Source organism: Amblyomma americanum, chromosome 1 (assembly GCF_052857255.1).
Source record: "Amblyomma americanum isolate KBUSLIRL-KWMA chromosome 1, ASM5285725v1, whole genome shotgun sequence".
Classification (NCBI taxonomy): domain Eukaryota; kingdom Metazoa; phylum Arthropoda; class Arachnida; order Ixodida; family Ixodidae; genus Amblyomma; species Amblyomma americanum.
In genome coordinates, this window is record NC_135497.1 from 99,413,305 (window position 1) to 99,434,271 (window position 20,967).

General features: G+C 51.6%; 1 protein-coding gene across 2 annotated transcripts in view; it reads left to right on the forward strand.

Annotated features, from left to right (window-relative positions):
- The window catches only part of fus (epithelial splicing regulatory protein fusilli), a 124,072-nt gene that overhangs the window by 52,004 nt on the left and 51,101 nt on the right, over positions 1-20,967 (forward strand). For both annotated transcript variants that reach the window (XM_077646355.1, XM_077646356.1), the window contains exons 2-5: positions 624-767; positions 3,056-3,272; positions 15,898-15,987; positions 16,634-16,688. In XM_077646355.1, coding sequence (XP_077502481.1) covers positions 624-767; positions 3,056-3,272; positions 15,898-15,987; positions 16,634-16,688 — 506 coding nt within the window. The remainder of the gene's footprint in view (positions 1-623; positions 768-3,055; positions 3,273-15,897; positions 15,988-16,633; positions 16,689-20,967) is intronic.

Here is a 20,967-nt window from a genome sequence, read left to right on the forward strand (position 1 = left end):
GATTGCGTCTTTCGTATCTCTACACAGACACACACACACAAAAAAAGACTTCAACTTGTTAAATCAAAAGCCCATATAGAAATAAAGAGTGAATTTGTTGCTTAGACTTCTTGGTTATCACATTTTAATTAACTTAAATATTATGGATGGCGTTAAAGACAGCTGGTCCTGCACAGGCTATTTCTCGGAAGATGTGGGAACGGTCGCCTGAACTCCACCAGCAGTAACGAAATTTGCTTCTGGACAAGTTGGCGAACATCGCTATGAAGAGTTGGCGCGAAAATACGGCAGACACGGAGACGAGGAAGATAGAACAGACGTTGCATTCAGCTGCTTTAATTCAGGCCGTGGCCTGTAAATATGGAGTGCGCCATCGCTTTCGCAGCATGCTTCCCGTCACTTCAGGTGCACAGCTCTTACCCCTGAGCCCCGTACTTATAGGCCGCTTCCTGAAACACACCAGTTGAGACCAGCGCCTGCCCCGTCTTCCTCACTTCAGTGTCCGTGTGGTATCTTCGCGTTAACACATTTCTTGGTGATCGTGCTAGTGTGCTGCGATGAAGCTTTTCCAAAGTCTCCAGTTTTCGTCCCCGGTGTTAACTGGTGCCGTGCGAACGTTGCAGGTGGTGGCCGTGCAGCAGAACCTGGTGAAACCGCGCTCCTGCGACGTCAATGAAAACGTCATCTCAGAATCGTGTCGCACCGAGTATGGAATCTCTGAAGAACAGCTCAAGAACGCCGTGCCCCTGGAGCAAGTAATCGACCAGGTAATGCGTTCTTTCCCTGCACGCGGTCTGCTGCGCTCCGGTTATAACGCCTCCGGCTACAACGCATCCGGTTATAACGCATCCGGTTATAACGCATCCGGTTATAACGCATCCGGTTATAACGCATCCGGTTATAACGCCTCCGGTTACAAAGCGTACCATTCAAACTGCCCACCGCAGCGTGTCCTCCAAACGCTTCCAACAGCGCGCACAGGCAAACGCAGCCCCGGTCTCTCCACGCGGGCCGGCGCGGTGTGGGTGCCCGGGAAAGAGGGAACTGATGACCGGACAGAAGGGCCAACCCGAACGGACGATCGCGCAGCTTATCTCAAAACGCGTTCTGGAGAGAATCACCGGGTGGGCATTCCGCTCGTAATGGAGCGGCGATTGCAAGGACCGCTCTTTGTTCGGTCTGTCCGGCTGCAGAAACCTCCGCGGCAGAGAAGGGGGCCTTGCACATTATCGTGTCCGTATCAAATGGTTAAACGTAACGAAGCTCAGGAACCAGTCGAGTGCGGTCGCCTTAAAAGCTCACGCGTTCGACACTCTAAAGGAGGAGGCAATGGACGGCGTCACGCTCATATCTGTTGGCGCGTCGGGAAACAGACGTACCGCTTCTGAATTAGAAGTAGAGTCGACCTTGTGCACACAGAGCGGTAGGTCGTATAGTTAAGATGCAGGGTAATGCGCGCGGAGAAATCAATTGCACAACTCTCATCTGCACCGCGCTGAACCTGCAGAGTGGCGGAGTCTCTCAGTGCTGTCCAACACGGAAAACTTGCCGGGTTTCGTAACGTGAGTCATCTTGAGCGTAGAAAAAAAAAAACTTAATTTCCAGTAACTTGGGTGCGGGTGTAAAATAGTCACAAGTTACCAAGCGCCAGAACGATTTAGTCGCATTCCACAAAAAATATATTTACCCTCATTTCCAAACTGCACATGGTAAAAACTTTGGGGCCTTCTAACCGCATTCTTAAAGAAGAAAATGCAGTAGTATTTGGAAATGGACCCACCCCCAAAAATTCCAAAGGACCCCCAAAACATTGGAATTCCACCCACCCCCAGAAAATTAAGCTGAATTAGTTGGGATTAGTGGGGCGGGTTAGTATAATCCCACGTGATAATCCAGTGGAAGGTACTCGAACGTTCTAGTCCTCATATTTTCAAATTTGGTGGTGCTGATCACGTCATGACCGCCAAGACTAATCGAAGGAATTTCATTACGGCGACACCCGGTGGTTTTTGCAAGACGGCAGCTTAAATGCTGACGCACGAATACCTGATATCAGGCCAAGCCTCTGATAGGGAAGTTACTCCGCGTGTCTGCGCTGGAAGTACCTGTTTTTCAGTTAATTCTTTACCTAAACTAATTTCTGACGCAACTGAATGCAAATATTGTGCCCTTAGTAAACCATATATAGTCCGTATTCTAAACGCCCGGGGGGGGGGGGGGGGGGGGGGGAAGACGTGTATTTTGCTGAAAGCGACTAAGATGACTTGCAGCTTAAAAAGATCACTAGAGCAGGGTAATTCGAATGCGGTAGCCAGATGGCTTCTTTGAAATCGAAACTATTTAGAGTGTCGACAGTTAACGCACCCCTGTAGGACACTCCATGTTTCTGCAGCAGTCAGCGCATAGCGTCTGTGGGGTGTCACTGTTCCGCCACAGCAGAGTGGGCAAAAGGAGCGCGTTTGGGAGATGCAGTATTCGAAAGATATACGAAGACCAAATCTATTCACATCTCTGCCTCGTTTACGTTGCAATTCGCGATATCCAACTGCTTTCGCTACGGTTTCAGTTCTCGTAAGAGGTATATTTACTGGCGAGACGCTTGTGATTCAGCTGTTTGCCGATGTCCGCCAACACTGGCATTACAACGCCGCAGAAGCCATCTCGACATCTCAAAAAGCCTTTTTTTTTTGTAATTCTGGTTCACCTTCGTTGAAACAACCGGTACAGACTATATCCTTCAGACATGCCTACTTTTAAATTGTGCTGGCCACCTCGACATGACGTGAGCGCATTGTCTAGGCGCATAGGGGTGCTGCCCGACCAGGCATGAGACAGTCTTCTAAGACACACTGCAGTTTTCTCTATTTTTTGTTACACTGGGGCAGGGTCAAAATCCCGCCCACAACGCGCCTGAATGGCGACGTCCTTTGTCGCAAACAGCAGCGCACGAGGCTTGGCGCTGTCGGCGGCAATACCGAGCAGAGCGGGTGGTTGGGCCGCATGCGGGCTTGCCCCCCATCGGCGCGAGCTGAGGCCTGCGTCGCGCGTCCCGCAGTTCAGCCAGTGGGCCCGGGCGCGGCTGGAGGCCGAGGCCGGCGGCCAGTTCTACTTCGTGACGGACGGCCAGCTGCCCCTGCGCCAGGCGCTGCACCCGGAGGCCGTGCGGCATGGCATCCTGCTGCCGGACGCCTTCTACCACTTCTTCGACCTGCGCAAGGAGTTCCAGGCCTTCTACGGCAAGGCTGTCGACTCGGTCCAGGACATGCTGGCCTGTATCCTTGGCGCAAATTCTTTCTCTTTTTCCGCCCGCTTCTGCGTGTGGTGCCGAGGCAGCGCACGGGGACCTCAGGTGCGACTCATTCTCTGTTTACGCGTTACCTTGGGTTGCTTTCATTTCGCTACCGTTGCGGCGCCGTACACTCTTTCGCGCTAAAGGCTGAGTCAACAGACCCGCGCGAATAGGCGGGCATTTCGGTTCTTTTCCTGCGACGGCCGTTGTGTGACCAAGAGAAGAATGAAGGCTTTCCATGAGGAGCTCGGGAAATTGAAAAAAAAAAAGAGGTTGGGGGAGGGGGGGGGGGCGTGAAAAGAGGTATGCCTTCTCTCTTTTTTTTATTTCACGCTTGTTTTATGTTCATGCGATCATCAACGTCGCTTCGCTTCTAAATTCGTGGACAGCAGGCTGATGCTGAACATCCAAGCAGACCAATCTGTAATAATAATAATAATAATAATAATAATAATAATAATAATAATAATAATAATAATAATAATAATAATTGCGTTTAACATCGAGTATAGGTGCCACGCATTAGAAAAGTTGCTGCGCCGGCTTTGTGTATTTGTGTGTTATACAGCTTTGCAGGTAATGATTTGTCAGTGTTGATTTTCGAGAGCTCGATACGCGCGCGTCCTTATACTTTCAACAGACAAATTTGCAATCTTATCTCTGTGTGCATCTACTTTCGTCTTCACGAAGCCTCACCAATTCTCCCATATGTCTACTCTCGTCTCCGCTCCAGTTAGTGAGTTACGACAGGACGTGTGGAAACGTTTAGTTTTGGCAAGCACGACTGTATTCTGAGAACTATTCGTGCTATAGGCATGAGAGTGAAAAAAAGTGGTTTGCTCACGAAACCAAGCAATGTACCCGCCGCACTGGAGCCTCATGAAGAGGGGAAGCTTAGCCGCAAGGTAACCTCATAAGCTGGCCAAATCACACGACACTCGCCGTTGTGCGACGTGTTCAAGTTAACTATTAAAGGGCAACTTCCCCACTTTTTGAGAATTTCGTGATATTGAATGTTTCAAATCTATACAGGCTATAGGTAAAACATGCAAAGCTTGTTTTGCTCTAGCTTTTAAAATGGTGACGAAATGGCCGATTTAAGCTCATGCTTCTCCTCACAGCGACACATTAGTGCGGAGAAGCTCGGTGACGTTGTCACGGACGGGGATATTTCAAATTTCCTCTGCCTTCGCCCAAACCCTGCCGCGCGTCATCGAATGCCGCTAAACGACGCTCCGCGGGCTTTGCTTTCGGGGGCATTGTTTTTTTTCCTCCAAACGAGCGGTTAGGCGTTGAAAATGTACTGGTACCTTCAGATGACATCATCATGCACCTCCCGCTCTGCACTGTGCGCTGCGGAGAAGCCAAAAAGCTGTCGTGGTTTTAGTCGACGTTTGTGTAACCATTCAGATGCTAGCCCAAAAACTTCTCATGCGTAATCTTCAAGATTGACACTTTCGACCCCTTTAATAGCGTCGCATTTTAAAACCTCTGCAAGCTGCCCTTTAAAGAAGCTAATAGTCACCGAAACCAAAGGAATGTTTTTTTTTTATTTGTGATGCTGATCAGTGGGAACTTAGTGGTGCAATAATTTTATGGCTGAAATATAATGGATTAGAAAAGAGAGGAAAAAAAACAACAACCACATTCCTTCCGTGGAATCTGAACCCACAAAGTTCAGTCATCTGTTAATAAATAAATAAACACTGCTGCAAGCAACCAAGCTTTATAGCGATGAGCTTTGATCCTTTACCACAATTTTCTTAATTTTATACCAGTGAACGCCTTACCGACTTCGAAGCGGTTAAACCTCGACATACTTTGGAATTGCAAGGGTTACTCAGTATTTGTTGCCACGTTCAAGAGAAAGCAACCGGGTACGAGCGCTCCTGCTATATCATCTATCCTACACCAGAAAGGTATATGGAGCCAGTCATGCTGAAAATGAACTTGTATGGTCGTCCAGCCGTCGTTTGGAAAGTCTAGGAAATGAACTTATGTAACGAATGTTCAGTAGCGTTTCTCTCGTATCAGTTCCCTGGGAATCAACGTTGAGTTTTACTGTTCGGCAGTAACGGCTGGAGAAACGACACGCGAAAGCTGCAACACAGGAGCGGAAGGCATCTCTCCCTGTCGTCGCTCTGTCTCCTCTACGGCTCTTCCTTAGACAGGCCGTCTCTCCTGTCTTCATCTCTGTCGTATTTCCGCGGACACTGCGCTATTACTGCTCTGCCAGAGCTGTTCTTGCTCATTTTCCGACCTGCCTCCCGCGCTATCCCAAGGTGTCTGTTGTGCTGCGCCAAGGCAGATGCGGTGTGTCACTCGGAGCGCAGTCCTGCCGCTGCTCCCATTCCTGCGGACATTAGTGCCCGGCGGCCGCAACTGGCCGGCCGGTGCGGCTGAGGCATTTTTTTCTTCCCGACCGTCTTTCGCCTCGCGCGGAGCGCGAACTGCGTAACCCGGTGCATTGTTTCGTAAACGTTCGCCCCCGCGCGGCGTTATTCAAAAGGGGTAGCCGCGTGCGCGAAGCGGCCAATCTCCGGCCAGTCATCCATTTCGGCGCAAACACCATTTGGCGTCGATCGTTACGTGCGAGCAGGTTTCCCGTGTCTCGGTTTTGTCGCTGGCCTGGCCGACTGTGACTGGAGCCGGCGGGCGCGGCGGAGCGTGGACGCGCGCCGGAGCCCCCGGAGCGAGCATCGCGCGCTCCGCCCGGGGAGGGCCGGTTCAAGGACCCCTCCGGCCGAACCTGTTGCGTAGCAGGAAGTCCCGGCCTGTCCGGCGCGGGAAGAGAAGCGCCGCTGGCCGCCTCCTTTGTCCTGGACGTCCGCCTGCTGGACCTCTTCTGCATGGGCGTGGGCCGCCTTGTTTGCTCGGCGACGCCGGCTCGGCTGCCTCTGACGGCAGGGCACGGGGCTGGCTGGTGTAGCCAAGTGCATGCCTGGGAGCATCTCTGGCAGCTGCGTCCCCGCGGTGTTACAGAGGATGGACGCCATGCAAGGAGTGAGGGCTGCTACTTTGCGCATCGAAGAACCTACACCCTTTACTTCGCACTTGAAACTCGGCGCTGAAAAATTATCTCTCTTCTCAAGAGCCCAACAGCGTACGACAAGGGGAGTGAAGGGTTATATAGTATTAGAGGCAGACAAAGATGTTAGCATCTGTGGAAAGGCTGCGTGGAGTAGAGGATGTGCAAGCAGGATAAATAAATCACGTGCCGTCTAAGACACGTGCGTAGCCGAAAGAACCAAGAAAACGGGAGGACATGTGGCAGAACGAAAATGAGAATTAAAGTCGAGCAGCTTTCCCGACGACTCCTTTCCGCAAAGAGCCCTTGCGAAGGCCTTCCTTTGGATTGATTGCGTTCTTTCTACGGGAAATACTAGCGAAGTCGTAATTCTTCCAACAACAGAGCAGTGATATTTTTTGCTTATCATAGAAGTCCGTGCACATAGAAGGAGCTTCAGTGCTGCTCTCGAGCGGAGGTGCATGGGAGTCCCGTCTTTTAAGAGGCAACGCACTTCCCTTGGTGATGCAGGACTGCGCGCACACAGCTTCATTTGCAGCACTCGCTTGGAGACCGTTCTTTCCTTCATTAGCTGGCACCGCCCACATGGTCACTGACGCCTCGTCAGTAGGGAGGTTAGCGCCGTGTCATGGTAAATGCGCTAACTACGGCAACTACGACCGTACGGCAAGATGTGGCCTGGCAAGTTCGGTAACGGTAGCAGCCGCAACGCGTTGCCTTGTTGGTCCGACTCGGCTTAAACCTACACCGAGGTTCACCTTCTCTGTGCCTAAAATCGGATATCATCTTTTGTCGCTCGGATGCAAGGCGTTCGACCGAAATGGGAACATCAAGCGCTACGAATACCCGTCGCAGAGGATACCCTTTCGCAGAAATGCAGCCGAAGAGCGACGAATCCTTCCTGCGTTCCGCAGGCGTTTCCGAGTGTCGCTCGGGCCCGACCTTGGAGGAAGAGGGCCGCCGAAATGTCGCTGCAACACGTGTCGCGTCCCCCGTCACGGACTCCTGCCCCTGAACTTCGAGGTCCGACTCTTTTCCTCCGGGCGCGAATGGCCTCCTCCGGCGGTGCGCTATGAGGAGAGAGCCCATCACGACGTCTGCGGCGGCCATCAGCGCGGCGGATAAAGCCGCCGGAACGAGCGCCCTCGGAGGGGGGCGTAATGATCGGCGCCTCGGCGAGCTCTTTCTTTCCCCCCGGGCAACAACGGGCAGAATAAATCACGACTCGAATTCGTGCTCGCCGGTGCTTCGCCGCTTTCTTTCGTTCGTAGCCCCCCGTGTTTGCACGCCAACGGCTCCTTCCGCCGCCGAGGGGCAACGCACCCGCGGCCACCATCAGCAACGCAGCCTCCCTCGCCGCGCATTTCTGCGCCGCCGTGCATCCACCCTTCCTCCTCGCTGCTTCATTCCTATGTTGCAGTTCCTGCTCTGCGGAGCGTAGCGCTACTCGTTCCTTCTCGTGCCTCGCTCTCCCCCCCCCCCCCTCTCTCCTCTCGGCTTGGAGCTGTTTGCTTCTTTCGCCGCCCGTTTGGCGACGGTTTTCGCTTTCGTGCCGCGGGCTGGCAACCTTGGAGCAAACACTCGCGGCGCGCGCGTCGCCGTGACGCAAGAGGTCCCCGAACTTTTCGCTCATTTGCTCCTCTCTTCTTTCTCCGCGCTCGCCCGGTCGTCCTTTCCTGCTCCCCTCGTCCACTGCTTGGCTTTCATGTTTCTGCGTGGAGGCGATCTTTCCTGCCGGCCAATTTGCCTTTTGCGCTTAGCTGGCGTTCACTTGCCGTGTGTGTTTTATAAGTCTAGTGGTCCTACAAGTCGTGCTCCGTTGCGCGTGTTCTTTGTCCCAAAAAACGACTCGTGCAACCTTTCATCCTAATTGCCGCACGGCTAAGTTCATTACGTCTCCTGCGCGACGCTCGCGCAATTATGTGCCCACACCCTGACAGCAGCCTCTGCGTTGCGTGTCATTCCGGGACCCTCGCGCGAAACGATCCTCGTCTCATTTCTGTATACGCCGGAGGCGGGCTCCCCGCGCGCCGAGAAATCAGGACATTTCCTCGTAGATCCGCGCCATCTTTGGTGGCTGCGCAGAACGAGTCGAGGTGATTGCGTTCCGCTCACCGCTCTTAATAACAGCTCCCGCACAGAAAACTGGTGGATAATGGCAGCACATCGGGAAGAACAGTGCCCGCCGGTCGTCGCTCGCCACCACAGAAAAATAAACGACGAGCTTGTGGACTTCGGCGTGTTCTAGGTGGACATTTTCTCTATTTTCAGTTTATTCCCGTACCTGGTGACATGGATATTACTGTTGTACCCTGAACGGAGGCTGCGGGCTTTGGCCCTCGCAAAACGTCGTGAACGCAAGGGGCATCTCTGGAGTGGCGCACAGTGCCGCGCAAGAAGTCGAGGAGGTTGCCTTTTGCATGCTTCGAGCAGTTCGTGTTATTATACGGACGTAGAACCACGTGTTTTGTTTTTTGTTTGCTCATTGACTTATTTTACAATGTCGGATCTCCATGGAAAGAATGCATGCTCGATCGGTGCTCTCACGGTATGCCCTGCCCCGAGCTGACGCCTGCGGCATATCCTCAACGGTAAACAACAAAAAAGCGCTCTTATAACGTGACAGTGCAGTTATTCACGCTGGTTATGATCACCTTATGACCAGAAGGTATACCTTCAGACGTTCCTCCACTGTAGCACGAGACTCGACGCTTCATTAATATGGAGAGATGCCCCGTTAACGAGAGCCGAGGGTTAAAGAAAACTAGTGCAAGATTCTAGATTCGAGTCATTCATTTAAATTTACTTAATGAACCTTCAGAACCGGTGGGGCTGTAGCGTACGCATGAAGCTTTAATTTGAAAGTTGTACATCGTCATGGAAAAGGTCGAGCGTTTTCTTCCCGCCCTCTGAAGTAAGCGCGCGGAACCTCCGCGATGAGAAGCGGACTTTGGCCGCTCGAGGGCGCAGTTATTCAAAGCGCGCACCCGTTCGTGTCTCGATTATATTGGATTCTGCAGACTCTCTGCTTACAGCCCGAAAACGCTTTCTCGGTGGAACTATGCAACGAAACGAAAAGTACCTCATTTTCTATTTGTTTGCAATGTCTTGAGAGCTCTCAATTATTGGAATCTAGAATATCTTGATTTAAAATTTTTGCATCTCTTTAAGTTAAACTCCTATGTGCTCTATAGGCACTGCTACCAATACCACTTTAGGGTCATCTCCGCTACCTTAATTAATTTTTCTTTCACTTTCTTTAGACCACGTTTAGGTAACGTTAGAGCATGCAGCCTCTAAACTCCACAGCCATAGGCGCCGCGCGCACAGGACTATTTTGAGCAGCGGACAGGAATCACGTCGCTTATGCAGGAAAACACCGCGTCGAAGACCAATAGGAAGTGTGCGTCAGCGAAGACGATTATTATTAAAGCGAACCTCCTCGAACGCGTCCATCAAGACATTATTCCCCTGGTCGCGTGCCACTCCGCGCGGCTATAAAAGCCCGGAGACCATTATGTGCACATTGCCGTTCCAGGGGCATGTCCCTTGTATCGATGCGGTTTTACCAGCACTGAGGAATTCGTTTACAGCCACGCCTGTCAAGTCGGTTGTTAGGGTTAAAGCCCCTGTATGGTCGCTGACACTTTTTTTCAGCGCTGGACAGCAGGTTCTGTCCAGTCTGTTACCGTCGGGCAACGATATTCTTTCTTGCTGCATGTAAGGATTCTGGGGGGAAAATTGTTTTCTCTGATTGTTAGACGCATGGCGTCTCACACATGCGAAAACAGTAGCTATAAATTATTAGATGCAAGGTCTAGTTCAGGGTTGTGCTGGATAATGAAGGTGTTTTTAGGCGAGTAATAATAATAACGAACAATAATAGTAATTCATGCAGCATATATTCCAAGTATGAAGTCGAGAGTTGGGAGAAATGTTGCCTGGTTGGGGACAATCATACTAAAACTTAAAAATAGACGCTGATAAAAAATAAAAAAGAAACAGCAAAACAGCTATGTTTCGTATCCCGTACGGGTGCCTTGCTCACGAAAGATTTGTGCATAAGGTTCCAATACTAGAGCCGGAACGCCTTTTTCTGTTTTTTTTTTAGTTTTGGTCAGCGTCCATTTTTTAAAGTTTGAATAGTCTAAATACACTTGGAAGGTGTTCTGCCGAAAACCGTCAAGACAGCGTCCACAGACCTCGTGTGTGGATTTCGCTTCTGTAATGTAATTCGAAAGATCGATTATCGACCAGTTGCTTTGCATGCTGCGCGACGCAGGCTTTAGTATATTAGTGAGCACGTGCGCTACGTCAGTGGTAGCACTTAATGCCTTTAGGCGCCTGTAACTATTCCATGAAAGCGCCGAGCGCACAAGCTTGTTGGCCCTGTGTGAAATGCACTACGTTCTCAGAGTAAAGCGAAATGTAGTGGTGGCAACATGAGAAGCTCTAGTCTTTTGTTTAGTTACCCATAGATACCACTAAGGGTAGCCACAGGAAGGCAAAATATTAAAAATTCGAAGAGAATTTGACCCATGCACTGAACGATTCCGCATTCGAACCGTGAACTTTTTTTTTTCTAGCCCGCAGTCGGCAGTGCGGGTAAGACGAGAGAAAAAAAGTTTGTTAGGAAGAAGGCCGGCGCTCGGTGGGGCCAGAGGCCACAGAACGAATGTGTGTCGGAGAGTCCTCCATCAAGTAAAATAGCGTCTTCTCGAAGCGCTGTCGGAATCATGGCGAGAGCTCATGGCCGAACAGGATTTCTTACGCGAAGAAGCGGTCCGAAGCGCAGCCGCCGCAAGCTTCGCAACTGGCGTGTTGCCGCAGAAGAACATTCGTGGCAACGCACGAAAGGTTCGCAGGTGTTTGTTTATACAACCTAGAACCAGCATTGCAGGCTTCTGCATTCGCGAAGCCACAGACGCGCAACGCACTAACTTCGGACCTGGAATGAACGCCTTGAGCTACACAGTACACGCATGCGAGCAACGCACTCCTTTCCTCCAATGGCCCGCAGTTGGACGTAGACTTGCTTCTCGTCTTTTTCTGCCAAATTCCCTGACTTTTCTACCACTGACGGGACTTCAGACCGTCGTCAATTAAGCGGGGAGAATATAGCGAAAATCGGAGGCAGTAAAGGCAGAAACGCGTGCGAAAGCAATTGAGTGCAACTAATACACCTCGCAGCTCCTTGGAGCGCAGCGCAGTTCAGTTCGCTCCCCGAAACGACACGCTTAGCGCGCGGCGGCGGTGGTGTGTGCCTTGCGCAACGAGTTCGGCTCGGGCCGCGCTGCAGCCCGGCGGGGCGGCCGGGAAGGCGGCCTCCCCTCTGCCGCCACCCGGGTGACCCGCGCTGATTGCCCGCTCGGCGGCGGCGGCAAGGGGGAGAAATGCGCCCTTGACACCGATACCGAGTCACGCAGTCAAAACAAACAGCTCTGGAACCAAGCGGCCCCAAAGTGCCGCCAGCCAGCTTGGCGGGCCCCTTCTCCTCCGACGACGCCTCGGTCGGGCCGCGCTCCAGCAGGTGGCCGCCTTGCATAACGCCCGCCGTGTGCAGCACTTGCTTCGCGTTCGGTCCAGCAGGGCGCTTTTTCCCGCTGGAATCGTGCAGTGTCATGGAAGCTATAGGGCCGATGCAAGCTAGCCATGGGTCGAACACGCCGTCTCCGCGCGTGCACACCGGTTAGTCGCTGGCAGGCCTCCTTTCTCCGAGAGTCACAACAACCACCCGAGTATGGAGACATTAGCTAACGCTGGCGCCATGTTTGGCCACTTTGCGTACTCTGGAGTCGGGAATTGAGGCTCTTCGTTCTGGTAGACAAAACACTCACACAACACTGCCGCGCTCCAGCAAGTAGACGTCGGACAGGACAGGCGACATCGGTGCCACGCGGTCGCGTGGTGGGCGAATGCTGAGTCAGCCACTGACGTGCGTGCGCTAACGCCGGCAGGAACTAAGGCAACGCAAACGCCCTCGCTGGCGCATGCAGCGCCACCGTGGCTGACGCAGTGCCGGGAAAGTAAGGAACCCATCTGCATGCACGAACGCATGGGTACCGGTCGGCTTTGCGCGACTGTCCGCGATAAAGCTCGCTGGGATTATAGTGTTCCTTACTCAAACGTAAATTTCTTTTCTTTTTGCATTTTGCAGTAGCACTAGCTTTTGAGAGCGGGAATGGCTACTTGATTGGAGCTGTGCCCGTGCTTGAGTTACAGGAAGTGCTATGCAGAAGAAAGCTCGGACACGTGGAGATGCGTTTGTCGCAGACACTGTTTTTTTTTTTTTTTAGCGCTGGAGCTGGCAATTCTCCGCACATGCAGATCGGAAAAGAATAAAGATGTAAATGAATAAACTGAGAACCGAAAGAAGCGCTGGAAACGTGTTCGCGTGACGAAGCCTACGCCTAAGCACCTGCTTGAGTTGTGGGCATGATTACGCGCATCATGTTTAGTGTAAATTAATTCCTTCTCGCCTTGTAAAGGTAAATTGAAAGAATGCGCTGCAGTATCAGCCCATTCGTGACTGTGACTAGGTTTAATTCGACAAATTTTCGAAATTGTATAGCTTGGAGCCCGCGGCTCGAATTCAGCAACCGAGTGAAGATTTATTCAACCCTATTCACGGATGAAGCGAGAAAAAAACACAGAGTGACTTTATTGAAGCGAAAGCTTCACAACGCTAGGTTTTCAAGAGGGCAGCGTCAGTGCAAGTCACGTGACAGGTGTCACATAGCAGGTCATGTGACCTACTGACGTCATCACAATCTGCCCACCGTGGAATGTGGCAACTGCCCCATCGGGCATGTCATCGACGCTTTACAGACAATCCGTTCGGCAGTGTGTGTGGCGTTTGTGAACGTAGCCATCTCGCCAGGGTTAACCAAAGTTTAAACCACAGCTATTTTTTTTGTCTCCCAGTGCAGCCCGCGATACAGCAGTCGTGCGGGAGAGGCAATTGTTCTCATCCGCTCAACATGCCTCGATCCAACTATGCAGTACATGTCTCCAAATACCGTCTGAAACACGGCAACTGCCGTCGGCGCGCTACGACGCCAGCAGACACAACGTGAACTGCCGGATCGCGCTGTTGCCACAGGACTTGTCAAGGACTCTCGACGGGGAAGCACTGTAGCCGGGTCGGCATATGGCACTACGGACCGGTTTTCTGCGCCGATAACCAGACACACGCCGGGAGCCTCGAGGAAGTGTCTCACTGAATCCTTAAGTGGTGGTCGGATGCGCGTCTGCGCTCGTCGCCACGTCGCGGGAAGTCCACATCCGAGGCTTTCCGCAAATTGCGAGAGATATGCGCCTTCCTCTATTGTCTAGTGTTTAAACGATTTTCGCCAGCTTGCGGCCCAGTTCAACGTGCGCCTGGTTCAGCTCCCTAGTGCTGATCGTTTGGTCGCCATAAAAAACTTGAATAGCCGGCCTCGCTAGCCTGAGGGTGCACAGGAGAAGTTCACCCGCCCGCGAGTGATTCCGCGATTCCCTACGCACGGCAAACGGGAGCAGCAAGCAAGCTCTACATCAGTGTTTATAGCCGCTGCGCAGAAGCCCGACATGAGACGGCCCTGTCCTCCAACTTAATGAGGTCCTTAACCGGCGCTACGGTGCGCATTTAGTGCCTCGAGGCCGCGTGGTTATGCTGGCCCCGTTAGGGCTGCGCCATTACGCAGATCGACTATGAAAGAGCGGTGGTTCCGTCGCGTTTTTACGTGCTGCTTCACGGCGGCGGGGATAACCGCCATTGGGCGGCGGAGGCGATGGGGCGGTCGGCGGCTCGACGCCACCGAGGACGACCGCACGGTGAGCGGGGGGCGTCCGAGGTGGTGGCATGGGGGGGGGGGGGGTTATACTCTGGCGCCCGTGGGCCGCCCGATTGGCCAGTTGATCCTGCTATCGGTGCGCGCGCGAGAATAAGGTCATTGCTCCTAGCCTAGCTTCCTCCTGGCTTCTCGCGGCGGGTGCCGCCGCCGGCGAAATTGCCCTTGGATGGGCTCGACTGCGGAACGGCCCAGGAAAGGGTGCCAGGAAGAAACCGGAATGGCCGGAACCCGGTGCGGACCTGCTCGGCAAGCGCCGGCGACGTGATGCGGCGACGGTTCCGCTTCCTTAGGAGCGACGAAGTATGCACCGCGACAGTGAACCCCGTGGTGCACCCCCCCCCCCCCCCCCCCCCGCCACGCAATGGTGGACCGACGTCGGGGCGTGCTTAGTGCAGCATGCGTAACACTTCGGAGAGGGCTACGCATGCTGCGTACACAGGCGCCTATCTCTGTCGCACAGGAAACCCAAAGGTGTTTGTGAAGTTATCGCAACCCGCAGCTTCACTTCGGAGCTGTACAGCCACGCGCCAAGAAGGCGGGTCAGGGCCGGCCTAGTTTCAAGCGCTTTTTTCTTGCAAATTCATCAGTTCATCAAGAGGAAAAGTAGGACTAAAGATCAGCTGCCAGGTTCGAGTAGGGCCAGCGGATGAGGTATCGGTCTCTTGGGTGACCTAGCTGGAGTCGATAAATTTCGTTTGAGTAAACCACCCTCGGTACAGGACGTCCTCTGGAGTATCAGAGCCAGCTGACGTACAGAGAGCACGAGGTTTTGTGAAAAAAAAAAATCACGACGAATGTTATTCCACATAACATACAATACGTAATTTGAGCACGCGAATCCGCTTTGCGCGAGAATCGTGATGCGCGTTTGAAGTATTGATTATTCTTGTTTCTTCATCTGCATCTCACTTTCGTGTAAAGGTTGTCTTTCTTAGCTGCAAGTTTCTTTTTCCTTGGTTCCTTTCTGGACAAAGTCGCGGTAATCCTTTTCCACTTTTAGTTTGTGCCATCATAATTTCATGTTCGGAGATAGGTCAGGTTTCAGTTGTCCTTTTCGTGCGAAAATATACTTGGAGTAGCGGTGTAAGCGTTAAATTTTTAACTCTCGTCACGCCGAAACGCTTATGATATTTAGTTTATTGGCACCGTACTGTTCGTACAGCCGCCATTTCCTCCTTATCAGTTGTTAGGAGTGGGGCTCCGACCCCATAGCAGGAAACCGGTGTTGGGGGATTGCGCTTCGATCCCACCGCTGGTTCCAGTTGTTAGATGCGAGCTCCCGATTCACTCTTTCAATCTTTGTATAAATGTAAATAAACCCTTCAGTCTCTCCTTCACCTCGAAGACCCTCTCATCTCTTCGTCAACCCCACTACAGCAGTCTCCCGATCCGGAACCCGGGGACACCGACCTTAGCGAGAGACGCCACAGGCGAACCAGGGGCCCGCATCTAACACAGTAAACAGGACCTCCTCATCTCCTCCTTTCGTGTATTCTGTGAATTACTCGTGTTGGCGGTTCGTGCTCACTGGTAAACCTAACTGAGTATGCTGGGTATGATTTCCACTCATACTTAAGCGTTGCATCCAGAGCCAGTTTTATGCTGGAGACCGACACAGTTGACCCTACTCGGTAGAGGAGTAATATACAATGAAGTATTTTTCTCCAAATTTCATTTCTGCTGTTTTTTTTTTTCTACCACAAAATGCTTTCAGCTTTTATGCTTGACTTGGATCCAACTCTTAGACCTTTCCTTGGAACCTGATGCATCAGCTGAAATCGTCACTCGTCATGTACAAGATATGGCCAAGGTGATCTTAAGGCTTAACATGGATGGTAAGTTTTAAATAGCAGATATGCTTACTACTCTTTTGCAAGAAACACGAAAAAAAGAAAACAAACGTCATGTTAGCAGCAAGAAATGTCAGTATTGCATCGATTCTTCTAATGAGATCTACAATTCGAAACACTAAAAATAATGCGTGTTTGGGCCGTTCTTACAAAGCCGTCCCCGCGGGCCTTTTTGTGCGCTAGTGTCTCGTGATTCGCCGGACAGTCGCGGTTACGGGACGGCCACCAATTACGATTACAAACAGGCTTAACGTTTATTGGCTTATGAAAAATATATAGAATAAGACCCCTTGCTTGATATGTGTACAGTAGATATCAGCCTCGCAGCAAATGTCAGTCGCGCGAAGTTCTCGCATGGTTCGTGAAGGCATGCAACTGCGAGGTTTGTACAACACTCAGCTCTTTGTTGCCTAATGCTGTTGTAGCATGGCACGCTCATTTTTTTCTGAGGTAGTTTGGGCAACTACATCAGGGTGAGGATAGGCAATGTCGAATGCGTTTATATCCGTGCTTGTACAGCAGTGAAGGTTAGGTAGGCTGTGAGGTCCAGTGGTTGACTTTGTCGCCGCTGAGTTTATTTTCATCACTTCATATGCTCTTTCTACATTCAGTGCCGGCTCTTTTCTTTCAGGGCACAAGTTTACAGAACCGGAAGAGATATCTCAGAGGCTAGAATCTGGAATATGGTAAGTGCCATCACATACACTCGTGCTCACCTGCAAAACGACCTGTGTTCGCCGAAAACATTTGCTCGTGCGCTCTCACCGAACTTTTTAAAGGGTAAAAATTGTTAACGTAGCACAACTTCGCGTGAAACTACAGCAAACTAAAATCAGCGATACTGGCGCCTAATGCTGCAGCTATAGCGCCGGGATTTCTCTGACTAATCTAGACACGCACACAAAAGGCACTGCGGTTGAACTGCGCTACATGGCTTGCATATACCGGGTGTATAAGGGAAGCCTGCCAGTAATTTTTAAAAATAGGATTGCGCGAAATTGTAATACCGGTGCTGATGGATACCAGAAAACCGGCGGATCGCTTTAACTAGTAAGCTCGTTAAGTACATTTTAATAATAATAATTGGCTTTTGGGGCAAGGAAATGGCGCAGTATCTGTCTGATTTATCGTTGGACACCTGAACCGCGCCGTAAGGTAAGGGATAAAGGAGGGAGTGAAAGAAGAAAGGAAGAGAGAGTTGCCGTAGTGGAGGGCTCCGGAATAATTTCGACCACCTGGGGATCTTTATCGTGCACCGACATCGCACAGCACACGGGCGCCTTAGCGTTTTGCTTCCATAAAAACGCAGCCGCCGCGGTCGGGTTCGAACTCGGGAACTCCGGATCAGTAGCCGAGCGCCCTAATCACTGAGCCACCGCGGCGGGTCAAGCACTTTTTAATAGTTTACAACCAAGCGCCAAATTCTAATAGCAAAAAAGTAAAGTACATTTTAATAGTTTACTTTCTTGCTATTGGAGTTTGGCGCTTGGATGTAATTAGAGATTTGCAGCAGGCTGTTATTAAAGGCTATATTAGCTTTTGAAATACCAAAAACGCGATTTCCGACGGTGCTGTAGCTCAGCAAGCCATGTCCCTTTCTCACGCGATTCAAAAATCCCGCGCCCGCAATGAGCGCTCAGCGACCTTCATCAAATCGCGTCACCCGTGGAGCAGGTGGCACGTGACCCACGCCACGCCTCGGCTGGCGCAGCGAGAGCATGCGAGTAGGGCTCCTTTCTGTGCTCCTTCATTGAGCAGAGTTGCGCGACTGTTTTCCCCGCTCCGCTCGTAAGACTATTCGCGGAGCGGCGATCACGTGATCCCGCTTACGTCAACTGCTCCAATTCGTGTCGGCTCATACCCAATGTATGAGCGGGAGGAGGCCAGCCGCTCTCGTCTTGAGCGCAGTCTGTTTTGTTGTCCGACTGAGGTGGCATTGTAGTCACCACCGGGAGGAGGAGGGGCGCCTCCGAAACTGCCTTCTCGCATGGCTCCTGACACGCGAGAAGCGGCTTTCCTGCAGAGCTTGGGAAGTAATGGCGGACGTTCGCGCAACGCTGTCAGCGAGCAGCGGTGAGCGCCGCATCTCGGGCGTGCCAGAAAAGGTCACGTGGTACCTGCTCCGCGGGTGACGCGATTTGATGGACGTCGCTGAGCGCTCACTGCGGGCGCGGGATTTTTGAATTTCGCGAGAAAGGGACATAGATCGTAGTTTGACGGGGCATACAGCACCGTCCGAAATCGCCGTTTTTCATACTCCAAAAGCTCATACGGCCTTTACTAACAGCTAACTAAAAATCTAAATCTCTAATTGCACACAGACGCCCAATTCTAATAGTTAACAAGTAAACTATTAAATTTATTTAACCAGCTTACTAGTTAAAGCGACTCACCGGTGTTCTTGTGCCCCCCAACACTGGTATATTACTATACCGCAAAAGCCACACTGTTACCTCAAAAAGACTACTTTTAAAAATTAGTGGCGGGCTGCCCTGAAACACCTGGTAAACATACACTATTGCACGTGCGCCGTAGTGTAGTGGTGCAATGGAATGTCCGAGGCCTATACACGGTCGTCTGAGTGACTTTCGGCAACGCGTTCAAAAGTACCGCTTCTCTGTGCTTGTTATATGTGAGCCCAACATGCCGTCTCCTTTCCGCCTTTATGGGTACGTGCTGCTGTGGTCTCGCGAAGAAGACGAAACAAGCAAAGTGTTAGTTTGCATACGCCAAGACATTGCGCACGTCCGCCAAGTCCTACAGCCACACAACACAAACCATTACATCTGTTTGACAGTTATGCTAAAAGGACGCGTCTTTTCGATAATCGGTGCCTACACTCCACCTAGAGATGCGTTTGGTACTTCGTACCTATATTCAGCTATCCAGAGTTGCTCAGCTCCTCATGTAATAGTGGGCGATTTTAATGGTCATCACCCTCAGTGGGGCGGTGCTGTTATGAATAACCGAGGCAAGAACGTGTTTGACTTTATGCGCTCCCAGAATTTCGTCAATATCAACGATGCTTCACCTACGTTTCTGCGTGGCACGTCGTACAGCAGCTGCTTGGATCTGGCGTTTGTTTCAGCAAGTCTCCAGTCTTACGTCAGCTGATGCAGTGACGTGGAAACACACGGGAGTGACCACATTACAACGTATGTATGCGCACCTACTACTTCGTCTCGCGTGCGATATTATACAGACTGGCCTGCCTTTAGAACGCCCGTGGAGACTTCCTGTGTGGACCTCACAACACCGTCTAAAATAGAAGACTTGATTACATCCTCTCTCGGTGAGACCACGCGGTATATATGTGCACCTACCCCAGGGTCTACTGTTGACGTGGAATTCGAAAGACTACGCGCAGTCCGTTGGCGCGCCGAAAGGAAATACAGAAGAACCAAATCCACGTATGATCTCGCCCTTTGTCGCCGAGCTCAACGACAAATAAAGCGCCACCTAGCGAGACTAGGGAGACAACGCTGGAGGCAGTTCTGTTCATCGCTGGACCCTCGCAAACCGCTGTCGCGTATCTGGCATGTAGCCAGGAGCTTGCGTTCACCCCCACAAGAACGGCATCCTTTCCATGCCCTGTCCATTTACCAACGCCGTAATAATGTAGAGGTAGCAGAAGAATTCTCCAAATGGTTGTAGCCACAAGTCCGGTAGCATCAAACAGTTTGGAGGCTTTTGTGCCACCTTCACCAGACGACCACTACGACATGCTATTCACGATGCCTGAACTAGAAGCTGCTCTTTCCTCGTGTAGGCGTGCATCTACACCTGGTCCTGATGGGATTTCGTACGTGTCTCTCTCTCTCTCCCTCACCTTGGCATGGAATGCCGAACTGTGCTGCTCAGTTACTACAGTCATACATGGGCTTCCGGAATCGTTCCAGAACACTGGAAGATCAGCCGCCTGGTTGCTCTTTTGAAGCCTGGAAAGCCTCCTTATGAGCTTACCTCATACCGGCCAGCTGCACTAGCAATCTGCGTCGATAAGGTTATGGAGCGAATGGTGCTGGCGCGGCTCAAATGGTTTTTAGAGCAGAATGCTCTCTATCCGGACATGATGACCGGGTTCCGGCGGGGACGTTCTTCGATTGACAGCGTAATCGACCTTATATCGACCGTGGAGCATGAAAAACGTAGTTGCCGACTTGTCGCTGCTGTCTTCTTGGATATCAAAGGGGCCTACGATAATGTATTTCATTACGCCATCCTTGATGCCCTTGACGACATAGGCGTTGGCGGTCGGATGTACTCGTGGATTGTGAGCTACCTCAACGGCTGATCCGTGTACATGTCTACGCCTGATGGAGAGACTACCCGTCATCAGGTTTGCCGTGGAGTTCCTCAGGGAGGAGTTCTCAGCCCAACCCTATTTAACGTGGCATTGATTGGACTGGTGAGTGAACTTCCCACTCACATTCACATCAGTGCATATATGCTGATGATATCTGCATCTGGGCTTCGGGTTCGACACGTCTGCAAATGCGCGCGAGATTACAACGTACCGTGTCATCTACTTCAAGGTACCTACGACGTCAGGGCTTGCACTTAGCAGCTGAAAAATGTGCTCTGGTCGCATTCACGCGCAAGGCTGTCTGCCGCAACCCGGTAACACTTCAAGGGGTTGCAGTACCATACGTCTCCCACCACAGATTTTTGGGCATTATCATTGACCGCCATCTGTCACGGTCGAGGCATATAAATATGCTAAAGAAAAGACTGACTCTTTTTTGCCATGTCCTTCGCTTCGTAGCAGGCATTAAATGGGGCCCGACGGAGCGCTCCTTGCTAAGACCTTACGATACTCTCTTTATGGGCTACATTCGTTACAGCCTTCCTGTACTCTCTACCATGAGCATTTCCTGCTTGCGGACATTAGAGAGTGTCCAAGCACAGGCGCTCAAGTTATGCCTCGGATTGCCACGTTGTGCCTCGAACAAAGGCACGATTGAG